We start from the raw sequence: 16,896 nt of genomic DNA on the forward strand, positions 1-16,896 counted from the left end.
CTCAGAAATATGGGGAAATCCAAATAAAACAACTATTTACATATTATTTAAGTTACAAAGAAAAATATTGAGCTTATTGTTGTAAAATGCCTACTAGATCTTCCATTCAAAGTAATACTTTAAAATGTAATAAAAGTCTTCAAATTATTTAAGTTAAAAGAGAGTAAATATAAGCAAGTTAATTTTTGAGAAAAGTAAAGCATACTATGGAATTAATTGAATGATTAACTCAAATTATGTGCATTGCTTGGTGAGCTGTAGAAGACCCCTAAAATGTAAAAGCTTACACTGTTTTCCCTCTACTTCACTATTTATTTCTTTATTTAAACTTTTTCCTGACCTTGTTATCTAGTGGTAGTGTTCACGAATAGTAGCAAAGCAACACACAAAAACCTTTTTTTATTTTTTATTTATCACACATAAATTGAAGATTTAACATGTTATGTTGACAATGTAAAAGCTAAAACTGATGGTAGTCATCGCTGGTGAGCAGTGTAGCGATTTAACGCATCTAATGTCACGCTGCAATGCGTCTATTTAGCAAAAATTGCCTAATATTATTTAAAAAACTAAATAAGACCTGAAACATGAAAAGAAATCCATGATGATGAAAAATGAGATGATAAAAAAGATAAATGGAATCATTAGAAACACGTAATGGCATTTTTATGGGATGTAAACCATAACTTGTTCCAGCATTAACTCCGTCTCTGCTCTCCTTTCCTCCACAGACCTTCAGTCATGTATGATCTGCGTGGCCCGCCGGGTCACAGCCGTGGAGCGGACCGAGAGTTTCAACACCCGACACGAGATGTCAGGTCAGGAGCTGTACTCTGACTGAGCGCCGTCCAAAAGCACGCTGTGTTGACTCGGTCATGAGCTGGTTTGACCCGTCCTCCCTTTGTCTCCCTCTGTCCGCCGTGTCTCAGGTAAACTGATTCAGATCGACCAGAGCTCCCTGCGAGCGTCCATGCGTCCGGGCTGGGAGGACTTGTTGCGGCGCTGCATCCAGATGTTCCTTCAGCACAGTGACGGGCAGCCATGGTCGCACAAGCGGCACTATCACGAGGGTGGGTTTAGACCTGGAACCTCACAGCTGCTGTCAACAACTACAGCGCTTTTTATTTTAATAACTAGAAAATTGGAGGTGCGAGCAAAGAGATGACTGGATTAAGCAGCAACACTGTTAGATTCAAAAGTTGTTTTTGTGGCTTCATTCAGACAAAGCTGAGAGACAAAAGAAGCTAGGGTGAACAAAAGCTTCAGCAGACAACAGGAAGGCTAAAGAAAATGTGTTTTCTTTCACCTTTTAGGTTTTTCTCCTCCAGCTCATTGAATAAGTTGCATCCAACTAAAGTCTCACTAACTTTACCATTTCTTGATCACAAATTTATATTACACATCACACAAAGTGAGTTAGAGGACCTGTGTGCAGTTGGTGGTTTAATAGCACCAAAAAAATCACCAATACTGTAACTTTTTCAATTCTCAGTGGTGCTATAAAATATTGTATTCACCCATGAATCACAGGGAAACATAAGTGATGAGTTTTACTTGGTAAACAGGTGTGAACTCATAACCAGACGAATGGTAGGTACTTTTTCTGACTGTTTTAATATTTTTACTCTGCAACTTTTAAAGTATCTGTTAAGATAGGAAGCATAAACATAGCAAAAAAATCTGAAACATCAACAAAACAGTCCCTGACTATAAGTAAAGTCTTGTAATATTCACATAAGATGAGCTTTACGCAGATGACACTGTTAATGTGACCTGGTACCTCTATGTGTGGTGGTTTTACTTGCTTTTTTCTCCCAGCAATGAATAAAGTTTGAGGGATTGTTTTTGTTGCAATTTGTGCGCAGCTTTTCTCCAGGGTCATGCCGAGACGCCCCTGTACCGCTTCTCCCTGTCTGATGGCACCCCAGTAACAGCCCAGACCAAGAGCAAGCTGTACCGGCACCCCATGAGCAACGAGCCGCAAGGATTCATCTCCACTCACCTGCTGCAGAGGTCAGAAACTCTGCATTCAAACATATAGCACATGTACAGCTCAAAAAAAAGTAAGAGACCACTTAAAATGATCCGTTTCTATGATTTTACCCTTTATAGGTATATGTTTGAGTCAAATGAAGATTGTTCTCTTGTTCTATGAACTACTGAGAACATGTCTCTGAAAATCCAGGATAAAAATTTGATTTATTTGCATTAGTTGAGGTCTGAAGCAGAAAACTCTGGAATACTAAAGTTCCAGAGCTTTCAGACCTCAACTAATGCAAAGAAACAAGTTCATATTGATATAGAAACAACAATACTAAAGTTTTGACTCAGAAAGAGTTCAGGAATCAATATTTGGTGGAATAACCACAAGGTTTTTAATGGAGTACAGTGGGCTCTTCATTTTTACCAGAGCTGTACATGCAGAGTGGGTTAAATAGCTACATTTACTCAGTTACATTGACTTTAATATATTTTTGGACAAAATGTACTTTTAGGATTTTGTTTGCTATGCTGGACTTTTTACTTTGACTTGAGTAATTTTAATATGAAGTGTCGCTATTCTTACTTGATTAAAGTTTCTCCCACTTTGAGTAACTTCACTTCATGATGAACAAGATCGTTTTAACCAAAACTTCACCAGACACAAACGCACACCTGCAGATTTAGTTAGTTTCATAGACTTTATATTGAAAAAAATAGATTTAGAAAAATATTTCGTTTGTCTGAATTTTTTTACAAGACAACAAGACATTTCAACTTCAAATATTGGGTAAATGTTTTGCGCCACCTTGGTGAAACATATAAAAAATAAACTGCAATAAACCTTCTTTCAAATGGTTCAGAGTACAATCAGGAATACTAAATATAATTTAAAAATAAATATGAAAGCATAATGTGACTCAGAGCACCAATCATAGACTGTTAAGATAAATGTTTGAGTATGACTACCTGGCAGCACTTTATTTGTGATTGTTTTTATCATGAAGTCTCATTCAGTAAATAATGACACTTTTAATGCAAGTTTTAAAGCAACATTGTCGTTATTTAATGAACAATTCAAAGTTGCAACTTTATGCAACTTCTAATGTAGCTTTACATTAAAAGTGTTATAATTTACAGAATCACACTTCATGGTAACATCATAAGCATTCGTGTTTATGCCACGTGTCATGGCAGTCTTAGTCACACTCCCTCAAATAAATGTTACCGAATAGTTTTGTAATACTTGGTGCTTAACCTCAATGTTTTTACGATTTTACCATTTATCCAAACATTTTTTGCTTTTTTTCCCCAACGTAGGGAACCCAATGGCTACCGCTCGGCACCAGGCTGCAACATGATGCCCAACAACATGAGGCAACAAGGGATGGGTAGCGCCAACATAAACCCCCAGATGAGCGTGAATGCAGGCGGCGGGATGGGGATGGGAGGAATGGGCGGCATGAACCGGGGCTTTGGCATGAGCGAGCAGAGCCACATGGGCCACATGGGTCCGATGGGAGGCGGCTCCGTGTACGGAGGCAACGGCGGAGGAGGAAGTGGTGGCGGAGGCCTGGGCAGCCGCATGATGCAGATGAATCAGATGAATCAGGTGGGGCACATGAGTCAGATGGGTCCCATGAATCACCCCGGGCCGGGCATGCAGCAGCACCCGCAGCAGCAGCCCCCGTTCCAGAGCGCCGGAGGCTTCGGGCTCAGCGGGATGAACAGTCCGTCAGGGAGCCCCAGGATGGGCGGCCCCCAGCAGGGACTGCTGATGTCCCCCCGGACCCGGGGAAGCCCAAAGATGGGGGCCAACCAGTTCTCACCTGGAGGTAGGATTTTTATTTTTATTTTTATTTTTTACTGATTTGATTTTATCTCTTTAGTTTGGACTGGAAATAAAATAAGAATCGGACAGAAACTCACTTTTTTTACTTTTTTATTTTAACCTTCCAAACATTTTCTTCTCAACACTTGTATGGATTTTCACTGACAATGATTAAAATGGCATCACTCTTCTAACATTTTAACTTATAATATGGGAAAATGTCTGGTTCACTTATAATGCTTAATATTTCATTAATATTAAGTGTTAATCGTTGACTTAAAGTGATTTTGGACTGGAAGTAAAATAAGATACAGGCAGCAGTTCACTTTTTTAAACTGATTTTCATGCATCAGTTGGATCCTGAAGGATTTAATATAAATTATTCTCTCAGGTCATAAATACTAATGACAAGTAACAAATATTCACTTTACACTGAATTTTAAAAATGTCATAATCTACCAACAACCTGAAATTTGAATGCATTAAATTTGAAAAAGGAGGAATTTTCACTGCAAAAACAAAATCTTACCAAGTATTATTGGTCTATTTTCTATTGTAAATGTCACGTTACACTGGAAATACGACAAAACTAACAAGTAACATTTTAGCAAGAAACAGGAGCTTGTTTTAAGTCAATAATTCCTTAATACTGATGAAAAAGTATAGTTATCAGTGAAATAATCTCCCAGCAGAACAAGACATATTTTCCATGTCGTCAACTTTCAAAAAGTCTTTTTTTTTTTTCTTGCCAAAATCCCTTTTGGCAAAAAATCACGTAGGCCATTATTTTAGGAATGTGACAATATTATAAGTTAAAGTGTGAGGAAAAACGAACAATAAAATGATAAACTAATAACATTGATGCATTTAAAATTTGTAATAAAAATTAAAATAATTCAGAAAGTTAATATTGAAAACACTTTCCACACCTGCAGTTTATCCAATTTATCAGTTTAGAACATTATGAATATTATTAAGATATAAAAATAAACACTGGTCCCAACATTGAACCGTGGGGAACCTCATAAACAACCTCCAAACAAATTATTTTCTTAATTTAAACATGTTTAAATTTCGCTAGAAGCAGTTTTACCATCATTAAACATGATTTTTTTTCTTTGATAGTGCATTAACCTGCATCTCTCTCTGCAGGAATGCACTCTCCCATGAGCGGCCTCGGCGGTGGAGGAGGAGCCGGAGGTAACACCTGCTCCTTCTCCAGCAGCTCCCTGAACGCTCTCCAGGCCATCAGCGAGGGAGTCGGGAGTTCACTCCCCTCCACTCTGACGTCGCCCTCAGCAGCCCACAAACCAGACAGCTCTCCCAGCATCCATTCCTCCTCTCAGCCCAGTCATCAAGCTAAACCAGGACAAGATGGCTCCAAAAGTCCGGCTGGGGGCCTTGGCCCCGGACCCGGAGACCACCACCTCCCGGTGCACCACCACCATCATCAGCATCCTCAGGCGGAGAGTTCTGCAGAGCGGCCGGACAGCCAGGCAGCTACAACAGCTAAGGAGTGTGGCGAAGCGAGCGGCGAGGCGGGGATGGCGGGTGCCGACCCACCTCGGAGGCTGCCGGACAGCAAAGGACACAAGAAGCTGCTGCAGCTGTTGACTTCCCCAACCGAGGAGCTGGGGATCAGTGGAAGCGGACCTACGGGGCCCACCGGACCCCCTCCACCGAACAGCAGCGGCGCTCCAGTGGGATCGGACAGCAAGGAAGCCACCGGCGGGATGACCAGCCCTTCCTCCACAGGCGTCTCCTCCTCCTCCGCCAGCGGCAGCGCGGGGCTGGCGGCCGGCCCGGGTGGCGCATCGGCCTCGGCTCACTACACCGGGTCGCTGCAGGAGAAGCACAAGATTCTCCATAAGCTTCTTCAGAACGGCAACACTCCGGATGAAGTCGCGAAGATCACAGCGGAGGCGACGGGGAAAGTGACGCTCGGAGGCCAGGAGGGCGGCGAAGGTGCAGCTGGAAGCTCGGCAGCCGGGTCTGGCCCCGGGTTGATCACGGACGCCAAACAGGAGCAGCACAGCCCAAAGAAGGAGAAGACCCACGCTCTCCTCCACTATCTCCTCAACAAGGACGACTCCAAAGAACAAGCGGACGTGAAGCCCAAACTTGAAGATCTAGATGGAAAAGGTCTTCCTGGAGCCGGCGGCGGCGGCCCTGCGGTGGAGCATGCCGAGAGCAAGATCAAATCAGAACCTCCTGATGATGTAAGTGTATATCTCTATTAAATGATGGTGACTTTTATTGATATTCACAAAAATAAAAACAACTGCTCTATTTTTAAAATGTAGTTGCACAACCTGGAGTCTATTCTGGGCGATCTCAGGGGTTCAAGCTCCGACTTCTACCCCGATCAGGCTGGAGGTGCCGGGGCAAACAACACAGGAAACAAACCACAGGGATGCCTTGATGACGGCCTGCAGGGTAAGCAGTTCAAGCACTAAATAACTATGAGAAGTGACAGTTTCACACAGGGTGGGTGTTGTAACATCACATGTGATGATATCAAAACAAAATGCCACTGAAACTGCATCTGGCACCATCAGAGGCTGTCTTTTCGGATCGCTTTCTTCCTAAAGCAAATGTCATGTCTTTCTCAGTTGCGTCTTTTTGAAGCTGGTACTTTTATACCCATAAAACTGAAAAAACAGACAAGATAAATTGAAAGAGACAACCAGCCCTGTTCTCTGGTTTATAATTGGTCCTACTGGAATACAGCATTTTAGTTTTCTTGTTTGCAGATGTACATGTAATGTTGAAATGTGTTTTAAAATTGCATTGCTGCTCAGTTTATGGTACAGAAAATTCATTACGTCTTCCTTATTTGTATAAATAAGTGTGTGTAAATGCAGTAGTGTTAAAATGAGAATGAGTGCATGGCATGTATATACGCCGTAAATATTCATTTGCTTTTTTTGCCATAACAACAAACCCCAATACATTTTATTGGAATTTATTGCTTCAAATTACAATCACTTGTGTTAATCACACAACAGTGGAAGAAAAATGACACATTTTGTCAGTCTTTTATTTATAAAAGTCTCAAAAAGTGAGGCTTCAAATAAATCTCCAACTGTATTGAGGAATGTCATGCCACAGCATAATGCTGCCTCCACCGTGTAGTGGAGACGATGTGTTCAGGGTCAGATGCATTAGTTGTAAATCCTGCTCTGGTCAGCTCAGTTATTTTCAGGCAGGTAATTTTACATGATTTCATTCTAGCTAGGTTAAAATCCATACTTCAAGACTTTTTCTAATTTCTAAAAACATTCGAAAGCTGTTTAGTATTTACCTTCCACTTAGCAATTATGTATTACTTTTCTAGTTTATCTCCTATAAAAACAATAGAAAAGACCAACGTATTTAGTTTTAAGGTGAAAAAAAATGCAAGGATTAGTAATTCTTTTGTAAGATGTTGTATGTATGTAATATTTAAGCAAGACATGGTTTTTCTGAAAAGGTTTTTTTCTCTTTTTTTTTTTTTTTTTGCTTGCTCTGTCCAGGGAGTCCAGTAATGGGGCCAGGACCTCGAGGGCCCTTCCAGAGGACCATGTCCATGGATGGGAAGCCACTGGGTGGGCCTGGAGGAGCTGTAAGACGTCCGATGCTCATCAAGCAAGAGAACATGATGGGCAGCCCAGACAGCTTCCCAGGAAACATGGGTGTGTGTCTCAGCAAATTTCCTCTTTATTGTCTCTTTGCCTCTCTCTCCATCTGCTCTCGGATTCAATTAACTTGCAAAAAACCACACACAAACCCAGTCTTTTATTAATAAAAATCTGAAAAAGTGTGCATTCAAATAGATCTCCAATCATTTTGGGATAAGTCATAGCACAGCATGATACTGGAACTCCAAATCCTACTACAGTTGGACCTACAGATCGATGATTGGAACTAGGGATGCAAAAACTATTTGTTGTTGTAGTTTGATCGCCAACCAGCAGAGGGCAGCGCTGGTCATTCTTAAGCGCAGCCAGTTGATAGAGAAATAAAGATGGCGGGGGCCTTACCAGGGCAAGAAATTGCCAAGCTGGAAAACTTCAAGCTGCATCAACTTTTCAAACAAAAGTTACTGGTGTGTTACGAAGGCGAGAATGTGATGACAAAAAAACAGAGAAGTGGCGAAAACTTAAGTGATGAAAAAGAAACATGATTCCAATAAGCAAGGCTGATTATGAGTTAAATAATGTGCTTCATGGAGTGAAGTTTTAATATTTTGTCAAGAGCAACCACATGGGGACTTAAGTGTGTCACACATTTTATTATTTTCATTTCTTTTTTCTTCCATTCAGCAACTTAATAGTTGCTTTCTGTTTTGTTTTATTTTATAAACAAGTTGAATAATGTGAGAAAACCACAATTTTCAGTTCATTCAGTCAGTATTTAATACAGCTGACATGAAATAATGAATTTGTGTTTTCTTATGGAAATATGGTCGGGCCTCTTGATACAAGAGAAAACTTGTTAGAAAAAAGGTTTTTAAGAAATGGACGATTAACAATTAATCATCAGTCGATGGATAAGATCAGTCAATTTTAACCCATTAATCGATAACTTGCAATCCTAGTTCCAACCAATGCTCTTCTGTCATTTGTGCATATCCAGGACCAATGAATAGAGGCTTGGGCCCCCAGAGGTCTCCCATGGGGGGCTCTGGGGACTGGAAGCCCCGTTCCAGCACCAGCCCTGTGAGTTCTGCAGGACATCCGTCCATGATGCGCCCAGGCATGGAGTACAACAACGGGAAGAGCTTGATGTCCGGACCCATGGTCAGTCGCTCCAACAGCGTGCCGGGCAACAGGTCGATGCTGCAGCAGCAGCTCATGGATATGGGTACGCTGCTCAAACTGTTGCCTTGTGGTGATGCAAAGTAAAGAAAATGAGAATCTGGGAGAGATTCAAAACTTGGTATCCAACTAAGTGGCTCAGTGGTAAAGATGCATTTCTGGGTACCGAAACTCTTTGGAAACCTTCAACGTTTACTTCATGTTGGTCATAAACTGTTTCCATGGTTTAAAAGTGAACAATAGAGTAGGAAAATTAACGATAAAAGAGGGTGACATTTTATTTCTAATTGATGCACAGGCTCCAATAATCCATTTATGAATCATTTAGTATATCATGGTTTGAAACTCCTACAGTTTTCTCTTTATTCATATCATATTTTTGCAGAAATTGGACTTTTGTTGCAGAATATCTACTATCACCTCTGCTTCTTGTTCACCATTAACTTTGTTTGTCTTTCTTTACTGGTTTAGGAGGTTCTTCTGATATGGGTATGGGTATGAGCCCCTTCAGCCAGCAGGGCCAGCCCAGCCAGTCCCCATCCTGGCACGAACCCATGATGAACATGGAGGGAAACAGGTCAGTGGATCATTTATCATGAGCTGCGTTTCCATTGACCGTATAATTGGAAATACGAAAATAAATTTGCTTAACGGAAACACGGCAATTTTGAACACTAGGATGAGGTGGTTTATCAGCTGTGTCGAAATTAGTGTATTTCGCCAAACTGCAACTTTTTTCGCATCAACAACTACTGGCTACTATCACGACTGGCAGAAATGACAAAGAAAATGGCAGGAAGTGGTAGGAAGATGCTGATGCAACATGTTTGAGAAAACTTATTTGCATGTGACTTTAATTGTGTTTCTAATTCAATAGAAACACTGCAGTTACAAAATAGTTCTTTTAAACTTTAGCACACTATTTTTAAAACAAATTTAGCACATGGAAGCTATAGTTTGCATTCACATCTAACTGACAGCCTTGATTCAAACCTTTGTATTTTTTCTGTTTGCATGATGCAGACGCCAGTTTGGCAACCCCTTAGATGACCTTCTGGTCCCTCCCACCACCAGTGAGGGTCAGAGCGATGAGAGGGCGCTTCTGGACCAGCTGGATTCGCTGCTGAACAACACCGACGGCATCGCTCTGGAGGAGATAGACCGAGCTCTCGGTATCCCAGACCTTGTCAGCCAGGTAAGATGTCAAAAAGAGCCACACTCTGCAGCGTGGCGCTCCCTGAAAGTGCTGCAACGAGGGGGAAAAGATTATTTGTCATAGTGTGAGTCACGACAGACCATCATATTAATTTTTGCATTCGATATTTCAGTCATGACTCAGTGTGTCCAGGCTGTCGTCTCACTGAAGGGAGATAGATGAGCCTTAAGGAGTCCGTCTGTGCTGCTTAGAAAAAGGCAATTACCGAGCCAACCAGGCGGAGATGAATCAATTAAACTGAGAAGTTTGACAAACTTGTCTTTGTCCTCCTTGTCTTGTGTGCTGCAGACCCAGGGAGCAGAGCAGCAGCTGGAGCATTTTGGAGGACAAGACCCGTCCATGCTGCTTGACCAAAAGCCTCTGTATGGAGCAGGCTATCCCGGACCCCCTGCTATGCAGATGCAGTCTGGCTACGGAGGGAACCCCATGCAGGGGCAGGGCCAGCAGGCCGGGTTTGGGCCCATGCTCTCACCGATGGGCCAAGGCGGGAGCTTTCCCGGTATGGGTGGGATGGGCGGCATGGGGCATCCTCGAGCCAACATGATGCGACCCAGGATGATGAACGCCAACAAGCCCATGAGGCTGCAGCTGCAGCAGCGTCTTCAGGGACAGCAGGTAGGACGCCACGCTGAACATACAGCTGATCAGTTACAGCTTTGGGAGATTTCACTATAAGCTTGTTTTAATTTTTATTTTATTTATTGACTCCTCCCATCTCATTTTCACGGGGCTCGTTACAAAATAAGAAAACAATAATAGCTTTAAGCTGAAATTCACAACAGACAATTTCTTTCCTAATTCTGGGTGTGAAAAAAGTAACCTATCGGTAAGTCTCAGGCTAAATGGTATTAAGTTTTGTTTTAAAAAACATTGGAAATTTAAAATAGGTACATTTAAAAGAAATTAGGTGTCAGTAAGTCTGGAAAAGGGTGCAATTAATTTAGATTATTCAGGTTTGAATAAGAAGGAAAAAGGTAAGTAGAGCTTGAAAAATGTTCATCTATGCATCCATCGGTTTGTCTGTTCATCCATCCATGGTTTTATTTTTAAACAGCAGATTCAATTGAATATTTTACAGGCTTTGCTGATATTTTTGTTGTTAATTTTTTTTTCCTGAATAAATCAGCAAACGTTTTTTTTATTATCCAATGTACATGGTTATGCAGAAAATTTTTGTTTTGTTTTTTTGTATATAGTTGTACCATCGTGATTAGCTGCAACTATCCTGTCCCTATATATTGTAATCTATTACTTGATTTTAGAAAAAAACATTTTTTACATTACTCTTTTGGACTAATAAATTGCCAGAAAGTTTAAATATGTCATTTCCTCTATTTTCTAATGTTTATTTTTATTAATTTTTTTGTCAAGTTTATGAATCAGACACGGCAGGGCATGGCGATGAAGATGGAGAACCCAGGAGGAAACCCCGGCATGAGGCCTGGCATGCAGCCTGGCATGGGAGGACAGGTAGGTTATGGAAATTACTTTTGGAATATCTCAAAATAAAGACTATTTATGGTAATTTTACCAATAAATAGGATAAATACAATTTCCACATGACAAATGTCTGCTTTAAATGATTCAAATCAGAACATGACCAAAACATCAGAGTAAACACAATATTACATCTGCTCTGTGCAGCAGGGCTTCCTAAATGCTCAGATGATGGTTCAGCGTAACCGAGACGTTGTCAACTTGCACATGAGGAGGCAGCGCATGATGATGCTGATGCAGCAGCAGCAACAGCAGCAGGCGGCTGCAGCCGCTGCAGCAGCTGCAGGGGGCTTCAGCCCGCCTCCGAACGTCACGGCTCCCGGGGGCATGGACAGCCCCATGGGGGGGCCAAACATGGGCCAGCCGGGACCGCAGCAGTTTGGCTACAGTGGGAGCTACGGTGAGTTTAGTGAATGCTGCTGCTCCCTTGTGGCAGATCTAAGCTGTGCAGCAAACTTTTGGTAAAATTAATTATTTTGGTGTCTGATGCTTGATATTTTCGGTGTGTAGAAGAAGAGAGCTGAAGGTTTAGGGGTTTTTTTCAACAGGCATGACCCAGCAAGGTGACCCCTCTTTTGGCCCATCAGGTGGAAGTCCGCCTAATGCCATGATGCCAGGCCGCATGGGGCCTCAAAACCCCATGATGCAACAGCACTCACAGGGGGGGCCTATGTACCCAAGCGCTGACATGAAAGGCTGGTCACAGGGCGGCATGGGACGCAACAGGTACGACACCATCACTTATTTTACAGTTTTTCTCATGTTTTTTCGCTGATTAGTCCTGTAGACTTGGTTTGATTGGGGACCAAAGCTGCAACGTTTGTTACATTTTCAGCTGGTGCGGCTTAATTTCCCACTGCACTGTGTCAAGCAAACAAAACCCCTTGGGAAAAACCTGTTTAGCCCCTCACCTGTGCACCAGAAACCACCGAAGAAGACATGAGTGCAACTTCCTCCTTCACAAAATGTAAACAAAATGCGTGTAGCATGAGATTTGATCAGTTGTAGGATTTCTCTTGTGTCTGGCAGAAAACCATAAGCCATTCCTCTCTCTATCGGCAGACTGAAGCGTTTGTTTTGCTTGTATTTACCCAGAATGCCCTTTGTTTCCTGCTTTCGGAGCAGTCTCTGGAGTTCACTGAGACCTAGGTTTGTAGGGGGATCATAGTTCGATTGAGCACCTCCCCAATCAAACCGAACTGCAGTTTTACTAAAGCGGACTACAAACCGAACTGCAGTTTTACTAAAGTGGACTAAACAGTGCTGGTGTGAATGCACCCCTAGTTAAATCCTGTCTGTATTTAATTTTTTTTATCTCCAGTTCATACCCTCAGCAACAGTTCGGGCCGCAGGCACCGCTGGGTCAGCAGCAGTTCGGGCAGCAGGGAAATCCCGGGCAGTACGGAGGCATGATGATGAACGGCGGCATGCCGGCCAGCGGAGGAGGCGGTCACATGGGACAGATGGGGATGAACCCCATGGTGATGGGGCGCATGCCTATGGGGCCTGATCAGGTATGTGAAAAGAGTGGGAGTCTCAATACTTAAAGAACATTATTTAATGTTTAGTCTCAGGACGGTTTACACATCTGAATGCATCTCAGGAGGATTTCAGCAAGAGGAGTGCAACAGGGATTGTGGTCCCCCTGCTCTTCATAACTAAAACATGCGAACAATACATTTTAATTTAAAATTCGTTTTAGCGTCACATACACTAAAAGTGGCTAGAAAAACAATACATCCTGCTTGGATAATATAATGATATTATCAAACACATTTCTGTTGTCACACAGGAGCAAATAAATAAATCTTATTTGTACTTTTAGTCTAATTCTGTTGTGAAACTCCATGGCAATTATTGCATGAAAAAACTGCTAAAGCCTGCATTTGTTATAATATTTTTATCTAAAAACATTAGTTGATTTGCTATGATTTTCAGCCAAAGTGTTTGAGAGTTACTTGTGGTTCTGGAGACACTTATTGATGGTTAAAAATCCATTTTATAAGCTTAGATAAAAATGTTTTTTTTTTTTTTTTTGTTCAAATATCTAATTTCTGTCTTTTTTTTGCTACATCTCAGCATCACAATCATTTTTCTTCAGAAACAGGAATCAATAATCTTTGCTGCTTTACGATGAACTCTGCGTGTTTTTCTTGGTGGGTTTCTCTTTAAATGCTCACGCTCTGCTCTCTTCCCCCTGATGATCCAGAAATACTGCTGATGGACGCGCCAGAAGCTTTTGTCTCACTGTGATCTCCACCCAGATTTGGCAGACGGCTTCTGCGCTGCAGTGTGTGTGGAAATAAACCAGGCGTGTTATGATCCTCCGTGTAGCGCCACATTCCCACCAGACGGGGGAGTGAACTTCCCTCTGGAATGATGGCCAGTAATGTCAGCCACACCGCCGGAGGATAAACAAGACAGACTGTCACATGAAAACACACAGCCTTCCTAAAAATCTGACAAACTGTTTATCCATCATGCACAGAGAGACGGACATGAATTCAATGTTCCTCCCTTCCTGAGCAGCCAGTGTTCCTCAGTATATCCTTTCCTTGGACCAAACGGTGAAGCTACATTATATGGACAAATGTATTTAAACAGCCTCTGTTTTGTCGAATGTATCACGAAGCTATATTCAGATGTAAAAATGTCGATTCTGAACTTTCCATCCGCCATCGCTCTGCCGCTCCCGGCGGATTCCTGCAGACACGACCAGCAGCTAAAGAGCCGTCGGGTTGTGACGCTCACATGAATGTTATTAAGAAGTAGCACATCGTCTTGTCGTCCAGGATGCCGCTGAGTAGGATCGAACTAACCCGTTGGCTCGTTGCACTTTAAGGAAAGCCAACATCAAACGGATTGTGGCAATTTAGAGGCCTTTATTCATGAATTACTAAATAGCCTCAGAAATTTCCTCTTCTTTTCTTTTCTATTCACATTCTTTAAGATTGGGTCAACTTTGCAGGTTTTGCTCCTCAGAGGGAACCAGAGAAGAGTTGTGTTTATAAGAAGATGAATTAAGATTTTAAAATTGCTCCTAAAAAAATAATTTCCTTTTTGAAGTGATCTTTTTGCAATTTAATGATGACTATAAATTTAGATATTTCTTGACAAGTTTAAACCACTTCATGGCAACCCTGCCGGTTCCTCCACAACTCATGCGAAATGTGGATCCGTCCTCGTGGTTCCTTATAGAAATATAAAAAAATTGAAACTACATATTCATCTAATAGAGATGCACAAAAAGCCCAGACTGTTTTACACCTCACCAAGCCAAATCAATGGTGAGCCAGTCAGAAGCTAAACTCTGATCTTTTAAAGTTGTAAAGATAAAAAAAAAAGCCAGTCTAACTAAGCTAATTATCTTCACAGAAGTTAGATCCACTCATACTACAAAACAAAGTGCTAGATGATCGTATTGAACTCAAATATCGAGCAATAATCCTTCCTCCCAGTTTCCCTCTGAGGACAACACTGACACATTGTTCACCCAAAGATCGGTACTGCAGTATTAAGCTCGATGTCTTGTTTGGAGCATTTTATTCCTCTTCTTTTCTGTAAATATGATCTGTAAATATGCTTCAAATGTACTATATATAAATATATTTATGCTTTTCTAGCTCACATACTGTTTTTTGCACAGATTGTAAGGCTTAATATTTAAAGGTGTAATTTTCTTATTCCGTCATAGGTCAGCTCTTCTTTTCGATACATTAATTGGGAGGAAAACGCCTGTTTTTGGAAGCAGTACATGTATATTTCTTTGATATACTGTAATTTTCCCGCTGTCTGGAAGCACTTTTTTTATTTCTAATAATCCTTAAACCATGAACCCTCTTCCTATTTTCCTAGAATGTAGTCCGAAGCATACAGGTGCTAGTAGGTTGTTACGCTTTTTTAAATAAGCTATTTTTCTTTTAAAAAAAAAAAGAATTATTAAAAAAAAAAACAATGAAATGTCTACACAGCAAAAGAAGTGACACATGATTGTGTTGTTCTGTGGGCCCAGATTTCTTGCCAGTCAATCCTCTCCTGACGTGCTTCAAAAATCGTAGTTTTAACTCAAATTCAGGCTACAAACGGAGGAATTTAGATCAAAATTTCATCCATAAATCTCTTTTGTTTTTTTGTCTTGTGGAGGTTTTTGTTGAGAAATCTACCTTTGAACACACGCTCAGTCCAAAGATTTCTGTTTGTCATCCTGCAGTGCATAGAAACAGCGCAGTAGATTGTGTGTGTGTGTGTGTTTTTTACTGTTGCATATAACGCAAGGGGAGCAAAAGTTGGATTCCGTATAAAATACTCTGATCTGCTTGAAACAGAGTAGAGAGGTCGTCCGGTTCTGCTGAGGTGGTTTAAATTTTTGTCTTTCTGTGAACCTTACAGCCAGTTGATTTTTATGTGGTGCTTACATTCATCAAGAATGTCCTTTTGAGTTGGAGAAGAGGTTTTATCCATGGTTCTTGTTATTTTCATGTCAAAACAACAGGCTGGAATCAAGGAGAAATAAATATTAAAAACAGGGAACGTTGCTCTTCTTTTGACGTCGCAGGAGCAAATCTGGAAAACACAGGATCATGATCGCAGGATGTAAAATACTGTTGGGTTTTGTTTTCTTACCTTGTTTCTTGATGTTAATATTGATGTAAATACAAATTTATATTTAAACATTAAAATATGTCTGGTGTAATTTTTTCCCCCACCCCAAAAATACCACAAAATCTTACCAAATATTTTTGGTCTTGTTTCTACTGCAAATATCTTAGTTCACTTGAAATAAGACAAAATAAAATCACAAGTAACTTTTCAGCAATAAAATAAAAATAGGAGCTTGTTTTAAGTCAATAATACCTCAATATTGATGAAAAGTATTAGGTTCAATAGCAAATTATTTCACTATATTATGGAATCATTGACATAAAGGGGACCTACTGTGTAAAAATTTACTTTTTGGATGTTTTTATCCTTCCCTTTTGGTTTCTACGGCTTCTAAAAATGCCAAAACACTTTAAAAAAAAACTCGCTGTCACCTTTTTGCAATAACTTAATGTCTTTTTGGTGTCTGGAAAATGAGTAATTTCAAAATCCTCCTGATTTTGATTTCAAAATCCTCCTGATTTTGAAATGGACAACCAACAAGATTGTTGAGTCGCAGCACCGTTACCTAGCAACCTGAGTGGCCATGCGTTTTTTTCGGCTGGTTTTATCACTGTAAACGCTGTACAATGGCTGCTGGAAAAGAGAAGAGTTTTGTTGTTGACTTTCCATCCAGAAATCACTTGCTGCACTGTTGTTGGTTGTGCAGGAGACTCTGCTTCTGCTTTTCAAAGTAGTGTGACCTTATATTAGCAATATAATATGTTAGCAGCCATTTTCACATGCGAGCGCAAACGTTGACATTGTGGGCGTGTAGCCAGCACATTTGGCTGTAAAGTAACAAGAGGCTCTAAAGCAGCTCATTCTGAAAGGAGCTCAAAATAGGCAGAAGTGACCAGACTAAAATCTCATCATCTAAGAAGGATTTTGTGCAAAAAAATTTAGTGAACATGTTTTTGTATAGACTTAACCCA

At 41.0% G+C, this 16,896-nt stretch overlaps 1 protein-coding gene across 2 annotated transcripts in view; it reads left to right on the forward strand.

The window, feature by feature from the left end:
- The window catches only part of LOC103467612 (nuclear receptor coactivator 3-like), a 68,189-nt gene extending 53,525 nt beyond the window's left edge, over positions 1 to 14,664 (forward strand). The window contains exons 8-23 of one of the 2 annotated variants that reach the window (XM_008414159.3): positions 732 to 818; positions 930 to 1,070; positions 1,866 to 2,013; positions 3,301 to 3,815; positions 4,964 to 6,030; positions 6,115 to 6,247; positions 7,327 to 7,485; positions 8,429 to 8,656; positions 9,082 to 9,187; positions 9,634 to 9,805; positions 10,115 to 10,441; positions 11,198 to 11,296; positions 11,471 to 11,723; positions 11,872 to 12,049; positions 12,645 to 12,837; positions 13,533 to 14,664. In XM_008414159.3, coding sequence (XP_008412381.2) covers positions 732 to 818; positions 930 to 1,070; positions 1,866 to 2,013; positions 3,301 to 3,815; positions 4,964 to 6,030; positions 6,115 to 6,247; positions 7,327 to 7,485; positions 8,429 to 8,656; positions 9,082 to 9,187; positions 9,634 to 9,805; positions 10,115 to 10,441; positions 11,198 to 11,296; positions 11,471 to 11,723; positions 11,872 to 12,049; positions 12,645 to 12,837; positions 13,533 to 13,544 — 3,818 coding nt within the window. In that variant the 3' untranslated portion in view covers positions 13,545 to 14,664. The remainder of the gene's footprint in view (positions 1 to 731; positions 819 to 929; positions 1,071 to 1,865; positions 2,014 to 3,300; positions 3,816 to 4,963; positions 6,031 to 6,114; positions 6,248 to 7,326; positions 7,486 to 8,428; positions 8,657 to 9,081; positions 9,188 to 9,633; positions 9,806 to 10,114; positions 10,442 to 11,197; positions 11,297 to 11,470; positions 11,724 to 11,871; positions 12,050 to 12,644; positions 12,838 to 13,532) is intronic. The other variant, XM_008414160.3, reaches the window with a different exon arrangement.
- Positions 14,665 to 16,896: the final 2,232 nt, after the last annotated feature.

Source organism: Poecilia reticulata, chromosome 7 (genome assembly GCF_904066995.2).
Source record: "Poecilia reticulata chromosome 7, P_reticulata-male-v2, whole genome shotgun sequence".
Taxonomy (NCBI): Eukaryota; Metazoa; Chordata; class Actinopteri; order Cyprinodontiformes; family Poeciliidae; genus Poecilia; species Poecilia reticulata.